Source organism: Sebastes fasciatus, chromosome 5, assembly GCF_043250625.1.
Source record: "Sebastes fasciatus isolate fSebFas1 chromosome 5, fSebFas1.pri, whole genome shotgun sequence".
NCBI lineage: Eukaryota > Metazoa > Chordata > Actinopteri > Perciformes > Sebastidae > Sebastes > Sebastes fasciatus.
Window position 1 is genome coordinate 6,816,712 of NC_133799.1, and position 17,592 is coordinate 6,834,303.

Here is a 17,592-nt window from a genome sequence, read left to right on the forward strand (position 1 = left end):
ATTAAAATATACGTTAAATTCTGAAATTATTTTAGCATTTTTTATTTCAAAAAATAATTTCGATTTGGTATCAATACCAAACCTTTTTTCATTAGGCTTAGTGCTGCTGCTTCATACAGTATCTTTGTCAGATTGATTGATCTAGTTTGACTGGAGATCTAATTATTTATTCACACACAAACCTCTGCTCTTACACCAGTGAAATTACAGCTGTACTCATTCCACTTGAATCTTATACAGTATGAACTCGTAGTGTGTCGTATTGTGATGTATATACATCTATATATATATATGTGTGTGCTTGGACGCACCTATATACAAAAAGCCCTTCTAGGGACAGGTGTTGCAAATTAGCATCCGCTATAAGCACTATGATACTGGCATCAGATAGCTGTTTTTAAGTTGTCTATGCACATTGTATTAGTCTCTATTAAATAAACCATGAAAAAAATAAAATTAAAAAATAACTTTATTTGCAAAATGCGGTCAACTCGTCTTTTGGGGTCTGAATTCATCCATCATAGTTGTAAAAATACATTTCGTTTAAAGCGAAAATAACATCTGATTTTATTTAAATATTCCTAAATAACACCTATAGGCCTATATAATGGTAGTTGCTCGCCATTTGGCTTTGAATCCAGATTTTTTTCTCCTTTAATTTACGACTCCATCCCATATTGTAACCTATAGCTGCAGTAGGCCATTGGCTCCTGATGGCTTGCCAGTTTTCTGTGCGTTGACTGTGTGTGTGTGTGCTGTGTTGAGGGCTGCCTGCATAAGGGAGAGGAATATTTAAATGTCTTGTGTTTTAATTGACGCTCCAACTAGAAGTGTGTAAGCTCAGAAACGAGGAACAGCCCCCATCTACCATCTACCGGCAGCAGCAGCAGCGTCTCCTCCGTCTCCTTCAGTCCGGACACACTGCTCGCTGCACCGCACCGGATCTCTCACACTGCAAAGCTGCAGGTAAGAAGAGCTTTTCCTATATATATGTCTACTTGGGAAAAATTATAATCATACAAGGTATTGGCTTTTTAACAAAATTCTGATTCTGAATCTGATTCTGATTCTGATTCTGAAGCAATGCGCGACAGATCTGGTGCATGAAGTGGCATGGTGATATTGATAGGATAAACAGGGATGCTGTGGAAAGTAAATCCATCGAAACTCTCTCTACCTATAGCTATATTTTTATTCATATACTCTGAGAATAATCTTTATTATGTAGGCTAAATATACAGGTTTGTGTGTAGCATCAAAACCATGCAAGCACAGCAGGGAAACATAAAAAAACACGCTCTTCTTAAAGGTGGGAATATAAGTTATTTAGTTTGTATTAATGGCTGAGACAAAAGATTTTATTATTATTTTTTTTAATATATATTTATATTTATGTCAGCCATTCCCACGCCATTTTAAATATGGTTAACACTTTTTGTTTTTATTTTTTAAAATGCGTAAAAGGTTTAAAATGGAGCTCAGTATACAGTGCATGAATAAACCGCTATTCTTATTATATGTTTTTAAAAAAGACTTAATTTGATTAAACGAGATCACAAATGTTAAATTAGGGCAAATCATTCTCAGCAACTAAACGAAAGATGACACAGAACCGCCCAGATGAATTTTCTTCCATTTATTTAAAGCCAGTAATGAAATATGATGGGTAACATACATAACCAGGTTGCTTAATTAATATGAGATATTAAGAAAACGTTTCAAACAATAACTGTTAATTCAAAATATATTAAGAATTGTCACTTTTTTTTGTAAAAGTGTGATTTCATGAATTGGCTTTTTGGGTTTTTTTCTGCAGACTTTCTCCAAAATGGCACATTAACTGAAATAATAAAACTAAATGTCTTTAGTGTATATTAACTTTTAGTTAATAATCCTAATTAGATACAAAGAAAAGGAAAACACAAAAGGCATTAATTCCCTCAGCCCCTTTATGTTCATTGACACATTGTTAAACCCTCTTCAGTCAAATGAAATGTCACTTGCTGGAGGCACAACGGGTCAAAACAGTCGATCGATGTTTTAATTTAAAAAAAAAAATAAAAAAAATAGTGTATTTATATTTAAGTCCAGAAGTGTTTAATTTTCAGAGAGAGAAAGAATAATAATAAAAAAAACAGATTAAATATCACACATGCAGAGCTGAGCTGATCGGTCCTCTCAGGGTGTCTTTGTCCAGGTTGAAATTAAATCCGTGTGTCCTTTTTGACTCTCTCTTTTCACCGCTCTGTGCTGAGACACTGAGACACTGAGACACTGACAGAGCGCAGATTAACGGTGTAATGGTGCTCAGAACAGCTGCAGGTCCAGCTCGGCCAGAGCAGAGGGTCCATGCAGGACTCTAGTCTTCTATAGCGCTTCTATCAAGGGGCCTCCAATTAAAGCCAACACAACTTCATGGTGGGAGGAAGAGGAGTGAGGAAGAGGAGGAGGAGGGATGATAATGTAACACGTCTTGAGATGAAGAAGCATCCACACCTGCAGACCCCCCTGAGCCTCAGGAAATCTATTAATGGCACCACAATCAGACAGTGTGTGTGTGTGTCTATATTGTTTTATGGCTAAATCTTCAGCCAGAGACCAGAGCTCGTTATCCGGGTCTCAGCCACTGTAAGTAAAGGCCCCTCGTTGTGTTAAGTCAAAATACAGATTTCACTTGAGCTGCCTTGTTTTGGTTTGTTGTCACCATATATTTGGCCTGCGCGTTGGACAGTAAAGCCATGCGTAAAACCATGAGTTTTCACACCCTTTAAAACTGACACAGATCTTTTATTGTAGCTCCACAGTCACCTCCATGGATTATATATAAGATATATATATATGTATAACAATAATACCTCCTTTTTTTTTAGCTCCCTCTCCCTCCATATCACTGCTTATTGCATAGTTTATGGAAGAGAAATTAATATATATTATAGTTGCTGTTCTCATCTAATCAAGTCTCCTGTATGTAAAGTAGATTTTTGGACTAATTCAAGAGACAGAGAAAAGAGAAATGCGGTGTTAGGGAATAATACCTGTTTCAAATGAGCGTTTAATGGAGAGACAAATTATCTAAATGGAAACCTATATTAATATATAAAAAGCAGACAAACGGTTTGCGTGATTAAATTATATATAGAGCATCAAGATAAATGAAAATATGTTTGAGTAAAGAGGTTTTTAACGGCGTGGGATGCTTTTTTTTTTTTTTTTTAACTAAATCTCATTCGTTTGTGTAAAAAAAACAACAATCGTTGTCTTTCAGTTTGTTTAATCCAATGTGTCCCCGCCCTCCATCCTATCACTGATCACTGCCCCGCCCAGAACAATACATTTATACCACACACACTCACACTTAGTATATTTTGGGACAACAAAAACACCTAATAAAGAATGAATTAAACCCCTAAAACTTTTTTTTTTTAAATGTCCAACCTCCAGCTCCAAATTAAACCAATTAAATCGTCCTCACAGCAGCAGGAGTCATCCTTATTTCTAACCCTTTTTTTTAAAATAAAACTCCAAAAGGAGTTTATTGATGCATGTTATTTTATTTTAAGACATGTTAAATAAATTAAATATATTTACACTCAAATTACTCTATAAGCCCATTTCGCCCAGTTTATGCAACTTCTGCGTCCTCTCCTGTAAATAGAATGGAATAGAATGGAATAGAATAGAACGCTTTATTGTCATTGTATTAAATACAACGAGATTCACAGTTGCCACTTCTTCTGGTCAGTGCTTTAAAACAAATACTTGACAAGACTAAACGAGGCAGATAAAACATATAACATGTATAACACACACAGTTATAAAGCAATATAAAACAGGTAAACTAGATGTAATAAATAAATATAAACAGAAGTGTTACACTAGAAATGGGGGTGGGAATAAAAGTAATGAAAATGCATGTTATTGTTTTTAAGACATGTTAAATAATTACAAATATTTACACTCAAATTACTCTATAAGCCCATTTCGCCCAGTTTATGCAACTTCTGCGTCCTCTCGTGAAAATGGGGGTGAAATAAAAGTAATGAAAATGTCAATATACCATAAAGTAGTGGTCCTGCATGCTCGTATAGCCAGAATCTGGAGTTTTGAGGAGAAGAGTGACAGCTCTTTGTTGGTGAATAGAAATCAGTGGTGATGTAGAGAGAGAGAGAGGAGGAGAGAGAGAGAGAGAGAGAAGGGGGAACTCCTCCTACCAAATTATTCAGACTGGGCATGGCTTTGCTCTCTTCACAAATAGGACACGGTGCTCAAATCCAGGCAGTCCCAACCTGACCTCCAAGCACCGAGGAACTGGGAAACCGGGAGAGAGAGAGAAAGAGAGAAATCACCAAAAAAGAAACAACAAAAAACTTTTGTGTCATTATTTTTTTTTTCCCCCTCCCCTCCTCCCTCCCATCCACCACCACCACCACCACTTCCACACCGGTTTGTGCGCGTCATTTGGACTATATACTTTTTTTTCTGGAGGAGAGACATTCAAGGGAAGCAGGAGAAATCACCACCACCACCTCTTCCTCCTGCTGTCCCACCCATGTTGTAGTTTTTCTGCTTTTCTTCCAGTTGCCTTTGCACTGTGGCTGAGGAGCTGATCTGGTGTTGTTCTTCTGGTCGCCTCTCCTCTCCTCCTCTCTCAGAGCCTCAAAGCCACAGAGTTTGGATGCGCTGAGAGAGCGAGGCGCAACGCTGCAGGTAGCCTATCTAACAGTATATGGAAGTTGTGGGCTGCAAGACAGAGGCAGGCAGTTGCACGTTGCGTCGTCCAGGAGGACCGGGAGCAATGCTTTTCCACGGGATCTCCGGGGATCACATCCAGGGGATCATGGAGGAGATGGAGAGGAGGTCGAAAACGGAGTCTCGCATGCAGAAGGGCATACAGCTCAACGGGAGAGAGTCGGTAAGAGCCTGCTATTATACTCCAATTCATGCTTTAATATCTCCGTTTACTGCACACACACGACCACTGTGGTGTAACTAAGGTGAACTGGGAATGTATACAGTTGTTTTGGGGTAAGTAGGAGACAAAAGTGAGGATTTCTCAGTTCTTTGTCTTTAATTATGGCTGAATATTTTAGTCAGGATAGTGAATTTTTGCAATGTGTTATTTCAATAGCTGCTCAATTATCTGCACAAAACAATTACTAAAAAAACACCAACTGTGTGCAACTTTACATGCAGTTTGTCAGTAAGAACTGTGGCCAATGTCTCCCTGATTTGTGTGCCTTATAGGGTGTTGTCTGTGTTTTATTTATTTATTCTTTTTTTGTTGTTTTGTTTTCCTTTCACTACTTATGTTTTTTTTGTATTTGCTTGTCTACATTTTTGTTTGCCCCTTAGTTCCTAGTATTGTCTGTTTTTGTTGATATATATAAAAAATGAGGCATGATACACACCCCACAGAAGTCATGTTTTAATCTCCGTTTACTGCACACGTACACGACGAGTGCACCATTAAGGTGAACTGGGAATGTGCAGTTGTTTTGGGGGTAAAGTAGGAGACAAGTGAGGATTTTACTTCTTTGTCTTTAATTATGGCTGAATTTTTTAGTCCAATTTTAATGATTCAAAGGATAGTGGATTTTGTAATGTGTTATTTCAATAGCTGCTCAATTATCTGCACAAAACAATTACTAAAAAACACAAACTGTCTGAAACTTTACATGCAGTTGTCTCTATAATATATTTGAAACACACGTTAGTTAAATAATTTTTTTTTACATCAGAGCAGTACAATTTAGTTTTCTGTGGACAGATTTAGTAATTTGATTTTTTATCTACAAATAACTGTTGACAAAAAACATGCTGAATTATTATTATTATTATTATAAATTAGAATTTTATTCTTTTAACAGGAAAAAAATATTGCATTTACTACTAGATTTGTGAATAGGCCTTTATTCAATAAGTAATAAAAATATATATTTTTAATATTTTGTTTCTCACCAAAAATGTTACAGTGAATTTGATTTAAATCTCTACGAATAAAGGAGAGATTAAATTAATAAAATATGAACTCTCCTCGATATTCAGTTAATTTCAGAAACAGTTGTTTCATGTTAAACACTCGGTGTGTTCATGGGGCCATGAACACACCGAGTGTTTAACAGCGTGTTTAAAGTGCTCTCCAAAAGGCCTTAATGATAGACAAAAACAAGTTACATTTCATGTCCAGAAAGCTACTGAAGGCCTAGTTTCTGTTTTTACATGATATATGTTGCATCAGATTTCCCCAACAGTGTGTTGAAGGAAGTATAGTTGTCCTGATCTGTCTCCTCTCTGTCTCTGACCCAGACCATGCCTTCTATGAGCCCGGAGAAGCCTGCTCTGTGTGCCGGCTGTGGCGGCAAGATCTCGGACAGATACTACCTCCTGGCCGTGGACAAGCAGTGGCATCTGCGGTGCCTCAAATGCTGTGAATGTAAACTAGCGCTGGAGTCGGAGCTAACGTGTTTTGCCAAGGATGGGAGTATCTATTGCAAGGATGATTACTACAGGTAAGAAAAATGAAGGTTATATAGATTGTATGTGCAGAACAGTTTATGAAAATAGTAGTGCCCCTCTGTCACGTACACACCCAAAGCTGCTGGCTTTATAAGAAAACATATTTAAATCTTAAATGAAAAAAATAATTAAAAGAAAATTCTTGTAGCACAGCCACTATTATTATTATTATTGTTATTATTATTATTATTATTATTATTAATAATAATAATAATAATAATAATAATAATAATAATAATAATAACAATAATAATAATAATAATAATAATAATAATAAACCTGATTCAACAGGCTTCATGTGGAATTATGTTGAAGCCTTTTGGTCCAATTAGGCCTCATTGTAGTCTGAATAGAATCATAACAGTCTCCCAGGGGCCCTGCATGCTATTAATTGGGAATAAGTTATGATATGAAATTTAACTTTTATTCAGATATGATAGTTTCCATGGCTCTGAGTGTAAACTGCATTAGCTTGTGTGAGTCAGCCTAGCAGGAACAAAGGAGTACAGTCCATTTATGTCGTGTTTGTTAAAAAGTACCTTAGTGGCAAAACATGCTGATAATGATTATGGAAAATATAACCAGTTCAAAATGCAGTTATGGATTATCTCATATTTTGACATGCATTTATAGGATGCACAGGCCTGAATGTTATTTATAATGCACTATAATATAGTAAAATAAACCAAGAAAGAAAAGAGAGGCTGTTAAATGCCTACAGGCAAAATGAGTTAGCTGTCTCACCATTTTAATACTATAGGCTATAGTTTTGCCTATACCTTTTGTGTTTAATGTCAGCCAAGAGGTTAGCAATAGTAGGTTTTTATCACTGAGACTTTTAACTGATTTAAAAGAGAAAATATTGGTACGTTGAAAATATTTTCACACCAAAACAAAATGTGGCCTATCGACCAGCCAGTTGTAGGCCAGATGTGGCTATATGTAAACTCAGTATATAGGCCTGTTATAGTATTGTTATACACTAAAGCTGTGTCAGATACACACACACACCTTTGTCACTGAAATGCATGACAGAAACCTATTTAGCCTAGTATAGCCCAGTATGATAGTTCATGTTTGGTCTGTGTGTATGATGGTTTCTTATGGTCTCTGTGTGTATGATGGTTCATTATGGTCTCTGTGTATGATGGTTTATTATGATGGTTTATGATGGTCTCTGTGTATGATGGTTTTTATTATGGTCTGTGTGTATGATGGTTTATTATGACGGTTTATGATGGTCTCTGTGTATGATAGTTCCTGTTATATGATGGTCTCTGTGTGGATGAGGAGTCTTGACGGTCTGTCTGTTCCAGAAGGTTCTCCGTGCAGAGGTGCGCGCGCTGCCACCTCGGGATCTCGGCCTCTGAGATGGTGATGCGGGCGCGCGACTCCGTGTACCACCTGAGCTGCTTCACGTGCACCACGTGCAACAAGACGCTGACCACGGGCGACCACTTCGGCATGAAGGACAGCCTGGTGTACTGCCGGCTGCACTTCGAGACGCTGGTGCAGGGTCCGGACTACCACCAGCAGCTCAACTTCGCAGAGCTCGCGGCCAAGGGCGGCGGCCTCGCGCTGCCGTACTTCAACGGCACCGGCACCGCGCAGAAGGGCAGGCCGCGCAAGAGGAAGAGCCCGGCCATGGGGATCGATATACCCAGCTACGCAGGTGAGACACCCGCGGCGTGCACGCCTCACAGCAAGACAACAACATATACAAACATGCACATATTACAAAAAAACATTTCTAATAATTAGTCTACCCACTTTTTCCATTGTTAGTTTTGGTGCAAAAGTAGCCTTTAACAGTACACTGCATGGATAGGCCTAATAGCAAGGAGAGTGAAACCTATACAGCAAAAACACACCGAACTTTTTTATCTATAGGCAAATTATCTATAGGCTATTTATCTATAGGTTATTTGTCTATAGGCTATTTATCTATAGGCTGTTTATCTATAGGCTATTGGTAGTTTTGGTGCAAAAGTAGCTGTCGCCTTTAACAGTATACTGTATGGACCTAATGGTAATATATGCTATGGCCTAATAGCAAGGAGAGTGAAACCTAACGCAAAAACACACCCAACTTTTTTTTATCTATAGACTATTTATCTATAGGCTATTTCTCTATAGGCTATTCCTAACGTAGGTTAAATTCTTCTGTGGCCCCTGGGAACCTTTTTCTGCATTGTGGTTGATGTATACTTCACTAAAATTCTACTTAGTCTACCAACGTTTTTCATTGTTAGTTTTGGTGCAAAAGTAGCCTTTAACAGTATACTGCATGGACAGGCCTAATATAGCAAGGAGAGTGGAACCTACAGCAAAAACACACCCATTTTTTTTAATCTATAGGCTATTTATCTATAGGCTATTCCTAATGTAGGTTAAATCCTTCTGTGGTCCCTGGACCATAGTTTGGGAACCCTTTTCCTGCATTGTGGTTGATGTATACTTCACTAAAATCTACATGGTCATCCCTCTAACCAAAATGTCATATCATATTTAATTTTAGCTTTTTTAAAATATGACAGCATAAATTATTACTCACAAATAAATAGATGAATAAATAAAGTGAATGCTCATTTTTAAAGAAAATCATGTGTAGATTTGTTTCCATTACGCACAAGACCCTGCTCGCTTTTTTTTTTCGTCCAGACGGTTCCTGAACGCCCCATCAGCTGTAGCAGCCGTAGGTCTCTATACCTTCCTTCCATGTGTGAGATGAATACATACATATCTCTCCTGCAGGCGATGCTAATGGAGGTGAACGCGGCGCGAGCAGCCTTTGGGCTAATTGATCTGCAGCGTTCGGTCCACGCGCCTTTAACGCACCGTGTTCTGTGCTTTAAACTATATGCGCGTGTGTTGCGCGCGGTAGAATGATCGAAATTTGACCTCAGCCCGTCAACCTGCACATCGACTTTTATAATTAAAGACTAATTTAGGTCAAAGTAAACGTGTAGAATGGGTGCCATGAGGGTTCATGTAGTTTTGGGCACTGATGCGTAAAAATCGTGGACAAAAACATTTTAGATTTTCGCAGAAAAAGCGGAGTCACAGTTAAGCTTCTGTTAAATGTAAGTTTAAAAACCTCGCATTGAATCAGTGAATGTTATAACCCCCCCCTACTCCTCCACCCTCCTGCAGCGTCCCCATTTTGTTGTCGCTTTCTGCGAATTAGTGCTCGGTTGAGAAAGTTTGTCATTGTGCGCCAACTTTCCTCTGTTCCCGGTGAATAGGGAGGAATAAGGGTAATCTGCGCGTTAATTGTTCTCCGTTAATTGGAGGTGACGTTGGAATCTCTGGCCTCCTGTGCAGCCCGGTGGTCAGCACGGTTCTCATGCAGAGGGGGCCTGCTGCAGGGAGCTCCAAACACAACACGGTTACAGTCACTTATTCACTAACACTACTCCAAGAGATTATGCAAATCCTATAAAGTTCTCATGGATGCTTTAATAGGAAAATAACCAATGTAGCACTGGGATTTTTTTTTTTTTTTAAATGTAATAGCAGGATATACCCACTACAAGAATAGAATAGAATAGAATAGAATAGAAAGCTTTATTGTCATTGTATTAAATACAACGAGATTCACAGTTGCCACTTCTTCTGGTCAGTGCTTTAAAACAAATACTTGACAAGACTAAACGAGGCAGATAAAACATATAACAGGTAAAACACACACACAGTTATAAAGCAAAATAAAACAGGTAAAGTAGATGTAATAAATAAATATAAACAGAAGTGTTACACTAGAAGTATAAAATATAAAATATAAAAATAGATGTAATGTAAAAGAAAGCATTAAAATAAAATATAAAATATAAAAATAAATCTTATGTAAAAGAAAGCATAAAAATACAATATAAAATATAAAAATAGATGTAATGTAAAAGAAAGCATTAAAATAAAATATAAAATACAATGCAGCCATAATAGGTAAAAAAAAAAAAAGGAAACACACACACAAAAGGAAATCCCACAGAGAAAGACATAAAATACAGTAAGATGTCCCTGTGAGCTCATTATTAAGCGCCACAGACACAGTAAAGGTCCCAGTGGGAATATTATATTTTTCATTTGGGATATTTAAATAGAATAGAATAGAAAAGAGTGAAGCAGAATAGAATATTTTCTAATTTAAAAAAAGAGGCTTGTTTAAGCTTAAGTGACATGGCTTTTTTGTTTCATTTTGGATTTAAAAAAAAAAAATGATATGATGAATTTATGACCTCACAACATTCAACTTAGCCCATAAACTAAGAATTAAAAATATCATAAAAAATATAAAATAAATTAAATTAGGGAACAACTGAAATAGTTAGTGGTAATATTTTCTTTTTTTTTTCTCCTGTGTTGTTCAGGTTAATGTATCGTTGTGCAGATCAGGAGACTCATATTCGTAACAAATGGGATGAGGTTTTGTTTGAGGTTTTGTTTCTGCTTTAGCGAGCTCATTCGTGTTTGTTTTCACCAGGGAAAGGTGTGGGTCTACTGAGTATTCCTCAGCACTCTGTAAAGTTTGGTCTTGTTTGGATATAGAGACCCCTAGTGGGTAATATTATCTAGTGAAACACAATCCAGTGAAGGCTGCAACAGGAGAACATAGATGTCAATGACTGTCATATTAATGGTGCGTAGAAGTGAAGTCTCACATAACAAAACACACAATTGTACCATAAAATAATGCCAAACATTTAAAACAGGTATCCCACAGTTTGATGAATCTGTAGCTGCCTTATTCAAACTGATCCGTCATTTAATTCAATAATTAATTTCTGAGAAAGCGTTTGCACCGCATCCTTATAATGAGTCATCTGATATTTTATCATCCGCTGAGGAAAACAACTGGTCAGCATTTTGGTTACATGGAGACAAGCAAATCAATACAACCTACCGTATAATTTTGGATTCCTATATGCTTTTTTCTGGGTGGCTACATTTCTTTTGCTTTTGCACTAAAGTAAGAGACACAGTCTTATAAGATCTATTCTAAATAAATACTAGATTCTATAGAAAAATCACAATCAAAAATTGTCTTTAATTGTATTTTGTTGTATATTTTGGTTGCAGTCGTGTAAATGTTCAACAGTCAGTCACATGCTAATTTAACTTGCAAGTATTTGGCATTGAGATTTTCTCTGTTACAACAGAATTATGCAAACGTTTTATTTGTGAAATAAAGTGTTTAGATTTTTTTATTAATACAGGGATAAATGTTTGTGCAGCATAGATTAGCCACACATGCGTTTAATTTAGTGGATCCGTTTTTGCATTTTACTGTCTTATATTATTTTACACATACAGCACTAAGCTATTGACAAATGAGGCCCATTAGGCCGATTAGTCTTTGCAAACACAAGCAGAAATATTTATCTCAGTCCCAGTGTATGCTTAAAATACATCATTTCGCTTTAAAAAAAATTATATAAAAAAAGATTATATAAAAAAACACAATAATCACAACTTCCAATGTGTTACAATAAATATCCGTTTAGTCAGTTCAACTTGGCTGTCACTTATTCACATATTCTCAGTATTTGTTATAAATATACCAATCTTTCATGATGGCATATGATAGATCTGTTAACAAAGCAAGTCTATGGATCAAGTCCATATGTGATCGCCTTAATCTAACACACTTATATGTGTCTTTTCTTTCGCTACAACCATGTAACCATGTAACACGATATTTAATATTGTGCCTTAATACTAGTGTAACCTTTAATAAGTGACCACTGCAATTGTTTCCTGATTAGAATAACGTTTTTGATAGCAGAGGGGTGATTTGCTTTATTACCCGTTAGTTGTCTTTGTTAATTGTTGAGCAAAGTGACAATTCAGACGTAAATGACTAGTTCTTAGAAAACTAAATGAACATTGTTTTGCATTCGGCCTCTGATCCGACCCCCTGTGCTCTGCTCTCTGCCCTCTCAGGCTGCAACGAGAACGACACCGACCACCTGGACCGGGACCAGCAGTCCTACGCTCCGACACAGAAGACCAAACGCATGCGGACCTCCTTCAAGCACCATCAGCTGCGGACAATGAAATCCTACTTTGCCATCAACCACAACCCAGATGCCAAGGACTTAAAGCAGCTGGCCCAGAAAACAGGCCTCACTAAGAGAGTTCTACAGGTAAGCACAACGCCATTCCTCTTACTGACCTGATCACCCCATAATCTGTGTCTGCACCCCCACTCCTCCTACATGTCCCTCTCATTTCACACCAGTATGATCATTGAAGTCATCTTTTTGATTTGGTTTGTTTGGTCGGCCCATTTAGTCATTAGATGTATATCCAAGGGGTTTTATCAGATTCTTAAATGTTATTTTTTCTGGGAAAAAATCGTTCATAAGCGTAGAAACTTAAGTGTAAAACTGCAGCTGATATTATTAATAATGAGAGTGCACATGTTCTTTGTATCTGTGGAACAGGAAAAGGGTGTAATTCAACTCTCACAGATAAAAAATTTAAAAGGAGAGGATTATTGTTTTGATTTGCTATTAAAATCCACATTCTTGCATTCAGTGTTCAGGAGCTAACTGGTTCATTGTTATCTGCCCCTTAAGCTCAAAATAATGATTTATATACATAAGGCAAGGGCAAGTTGATACAGTCATAGCTGTGATAACTTGATATGTAAACTACTGTACAAATGATTTCTTTTTAAAAATTAATCTTAAACACAAAAAAGTAAAAGCCACACTGGGATTGGTTTGCAGGTTTGGTTCCAAAACGCAAGAGCCAAATTCAGAAGGAACGTTTTGCGACAGGAGAATGGAGGTGTTGATAAGGCTGATGGCACCTCACTCCCTGCGCCCTCATCTGACAGTGGGGCCCTGACCCCCCCCTCCAGCGCGGCCACACTAACAGACCTGACAAACCCCTCTATCACTGTAGTGACCTCCGTCACCTCTAGTTTGGACAGCCATGATTCGGGGAGCCCTTCGCAAACTACCTTGACAAACCTTTTCTAACAAGCTATCCCCTAGCAGACTGATTTTTTTTTTTATCTGATTTTTATTTTTATTTTATTTTATTTTATTTCCATTTTTTTTTTTTTTTTTTTAAGTGACACCTTTAAATCTACCAGAGACAGCTCCTTGGAACAGAAAGTGCCGTACTGTGTACACAAACAAGAACAGCAAGAGCAAGAACAGCAGCGACCACATTAAAACACGAGGAAATCATTTTAATGTGTAGCATTTGAAAACCGCATGGCAGCCGTGTCTGTAGTTGGCTTACAGTATGCACGGATTGATTTTTGGACGGGACATTTTTGAAGGAATTCGAAAAATTGTCATGGATCCCACAATTCATCGGAAAAAAATAACTAAACTTGAAGCTTGCCTGGAAATCTAGATTTTGACTTGATTTGACTTTATTTGTACATTTGTATTGAATTATGATCAAACGAGCCCTTCCTAATTTATGGTTAAATTTTAAAATAATCTGAATATTTTGCCCTCGGAAACCTGTATATGTATGCACTGTGTTCGCACTATCCAATTTAAAGATTTTCTTTTTTGCTGTTTTGGAATAATTTGGGAAATAACCTTGTAGAATGTTCTGTATTATGGGTAACTCCAGAAAACAGGCTTTAATTATTTCCGAATGTTTCGGTCTTTTCAGACTGAGTTGGATGGAATCAGACATTGAGCTACATGTAAAACGTCTAAATTGCATTTATAAGCACCGAACCATCGCAGCTTAAAAGGCAGGTAGATGCTGAAAACACACACGTTTTTGTCTTGATTCACAAATCTACTGTGATAAAGAAGCTAATCCCACAATCTGTACAGTGGTAACTGTTCAACATGTAATGCAGTCACATTGGTAATAAGCAGGAGAAATTCGGATCGGAGAACAGTTTGTTGCAATCGATTGTTGTCATGACAGAGCACTTTTTTCCAGATTTGTTGGCCTCATAGATTAACCGTAGTCAAATGGATAAGTATCCATACATCCACAGCTAAACCTAATTGCACAGTGACAATATATACTGCCCAGTGAAAAGTGCATTATTGTTTTTATCATGTTGCTCAGGGTAACGATGTGATTTTTAAAAAGGGAAAAGGAGTAGTAAGGGGTGAGAAATTGAGTGGTTGCGACGTTGCAGTCTAGATTTGTAGAGCTGACATGAACATTCAAAAATGACCTCAGATAGGTGGAGTCGTAGAAGAGGCAGCCAGTGGGAAAATCATTGTCCATGTGTTCTCCTTTTTGGCCATATTTATACTTTCTTTAATGACAATTGCCACTGAACAGACCAAAAACATGTTTCTTCTGGCTGAAAGATAGAGAGAAAAGAAAGATCTTCAATGGAGTTTCATTGCGAGCGTCACAATTTGTTCTATCGTGGAACAAAGTGGTACTCTAGATCTACTCAGTGAAGTAGACGCCTAACTCAGTTCTACTATGTGCCTTACGCTATAACTTGGGAGAAAGTTTGTGAAATTCAGGATATATGTGTTCTTTGTTAACTGATTCACATCCTTTTGACGCCTCACTAGTTTTGTACTGTTTTGCATCTTATTTCCGAAGATCTTTTTATGGTGTATCCTGTTAAAAAGGGGGCAGCGATGTCATAGAAAGCATTTGTGCACTCTTTCAGATATAGTTGGGTAAATCCAAGAACCTTATATATTGATCTTCGTGTTAATAGTTGAGTACAGTAAGTGTTCTATCAAGATTGTCCATGTTTCCCTGTTTCTTGATAAAGATGGTGTATAGAAACTATTTCCCCTTAAATATTTATGGACCAAACACGGTTGTTATATATCTTATTAAATTTGTGTGAATAAAAAAATACTTTGCTTTAAATGGGTTTTATTTTTCATTACACTTTACCATTTTTTGTGTTCTATCTTGAATACAATTTTTTTTTATCACATCAACAAATTGAGAAAGCATTCAGTTATTAATGACCAGTTTAACGTCCTCATTTTTGCTTCCATTTTTTAATTTCTATTTTATGATGTTTATGGTTTTTAACGTAATGCCCCATGGATTTGCATCTAAACCCTGCAGTCAAAAATATGAAATTGCTTTTTAATGCATGAACATGGCTTTAAAATTTAAATCAGAGGAATGCTGCAAAGCATATATTGATATACATATATAGTATATATTTATGCATAACATATTGGTAAACCTAAAATGAAGTAAGAGTAAATGCAGACCCCGTAAAGCCAGGTTGCTCTGTAGTTAATATATTCTTACTCTATTATTTCTTTCAGGGAGAACAAATCTTGGGGCATTACAGCCATACATCCCGACGTTTGAAAATTCCCTAAAGTATTAACAGAAGGGGAAAACTTTGATGGGAATTCCTCACCATTGAAGACAAAGACAATATTAGGATAAGACGATAGCATATTGAGAACAAATAAACATAAAACCTGTTTTAGTTGCAAAATGTACAACGGATGATTTTTCAAAAACAAAAGTTTGTCCTGAATGTTTGAATCCATCAACGGAGGAGACCTCACAGTGTACGATATTTATGATATCAATGTGATAAAAAAAAAAAAAAAAAAAAAATCTTTCTGTATTGGAATGCACAAAACTGATGATAAAATGTATTGTAACATAGTATAAAGAAACAAAACTCACAGAAAGGAACAGGATGTGATTAAAAGACAACAGGCATCCAACATGACGACAAACAGAGACGGTATGGATGTTATTGGTATGAACACACACACACACACACACACACACACACACACACACACACACACACACACACACACAACCTTTCTCCCACTGCCTTGCTCCTATGTATACACAATATATACACACACATACACACAACACACTGTTACACACAAATGCACACACGCTGCTGCCCCCATGCACCCCCCCCCCCCCCCCCCGCCCGCCCAAGAATCAGCTTGCTAAATAGAAGTTTTCTTTTGTCACGAGTGTCATTTCGTAAACACATGGCCTCCTTGAAACTCGGCAGCAGGATGCCCATCAAATATGATGAGTGTATGAAGAGGACTGCAGAGCTGGAGCTTTGCCATCTGGCTGTACCGAGGGAAGGAAGTGAAAAAAAACAACACAAAGCAGATAAAGAAGAGATACTCATTTTGCATGCGCCTCATCATCCTGTTAACATTTCTTCCTTGAGATGTATATTATTTCCTTTGATTCATTGTATGATTCATTGTCAGCTGCAAAAATAAAGCGTATGAAAATGATGTCCCTGATGCCCATATAGTACCTCACAGTGGAAAAACACTCCTATAGATTATATTACATCTGGCTTTTTGATAGTACAAAACAAATCTTTTCAGTAGGGCTGCAACTAATTTTCATTGTCGATTAATCTGTCGATTATTTTCGCGATTAATCGATTAATTGTTCGGTCTATAAAATGTCAGAAAATGGTGAAAAATGTCAATCAGTGTTTCCCAAAGCCCAAGATGATGTCCTCAAATGTCTTGTTTTGCAAAGATATTCAGTTTACTATCATGGAGGAGTAAAGAAACCAGAAAATATTCACATTTAAGAAGCTGGAATCAGAGAATTCTGACTTTTGTTCTTTAAAGAAATGACTCAAACCGATTAATCGATTATCAAAATAATTGGCGATTCATTTAATAGTTGACAGCTAATCAATTAATTGTTGCAGCTTTTCAGTTCTATTTTACTTAAAAAAGTGATTTAAAAGTATAGTCACACATTTGCACACATTTTTTTAACAAAGGCTAAAAACAATCAAGCAACATACTATTGGCCAGTTTGATTGATTAATACAGCAAAAGATAAAATATCCAAACTGTAATGAGCAAAAACATGACTGCTTCAGTCTTACTTAGTATGAATGCTGTAGTGTAAAGAAGGTGTGTTGTGGAAAGAGGAAAAAAGAGAAAGAAAGGAGAGAGAAAGAGAGAGAGAGACTGGAGCCACATGGGGGCCAGTAAACAGGCTGGTGTTGAATTCCAACAATGTGGGAAACAGCAAACACTTCAGTCAGTCCAAGAGGAAAACCTCAGTCGCCGGGGTGCCTGCGCGCTGTGGCAGCGGGGCTGTGTTCCCCGGGTCTGATGGGAGGAC

General features: G+C 37.1%; 1 protein-coding gene across 4 annotated transcripts; it reads left to right on the plus strand.

Annotated features, from left to right (window-relative positions):
- Positions 1-346: 346 nt before the first annotated feature.
- lhx9 (LIM homeobox 9) lies at positions 347-16,733 on the plus strand. 4 transcript variants are annotated; one of them, XM_074634774.1, is made up of 6 exons: positions 347-966; positions 4,653-4,912; positions 6,307-6,509; positions 7,833-8,188; positions 12,460-12,662; positions 13,251-15,337. In XM_074634774.1, the coding sequence occupies exons 2-6, from the start codon at positions 4,727-4,729 to the stop codon at positions 13,503-13,505; spliced, it is 1,203 nt and encodes a 400-aa protein (XP_074490875.1). In that variant the 5' UTR covers positions 347-966; positions 4,653-4,726; the 3' UTR covers positions 13,506-15,337. The 4 variants fall into 4 exon arrangements, with proteins under 4 accessions (XP_074490875.1, XP_074490876.1, XP_074490874.1 ...); XM_074634775.1 differs by lacking the exon at positions 347-966 and having other exon boundaries at positions 3,846-4,912; positions 7,836-8,188; XM_074634773.1 differs by lacking the exon at positions 347-966 and having other exon boundaries at positions 3,847-4,912.
- Positions 16,734-17,592: the final 859 nt, after the last annotated feature.

Excerpts from the sequence above, each read along its gene's own strand:
- lhx9 (XM_074634774.1), top strand. The coding sequence starts at position 4,727 with ATGGAAGTTGTGGGCTGCAAGACAGAGGCAGGCAGTTGCACGTTGCGT. Across the intron at positions 8,189-12,459 it reads CGATATACCCAGCTACGCAG|GCTGCAACGAGAACGACACC; the intron begins GTGAGACACCCG and ends CTGCCCTCTCAG. Across the intron at positions 12,663-13,250 it reads TCACTAAGAGAGTTCTACAG|GTTTGGTTCCAAAACGCAAG; the intron begins GTAAGCACAACG and ends ATTGGTTTGCAG.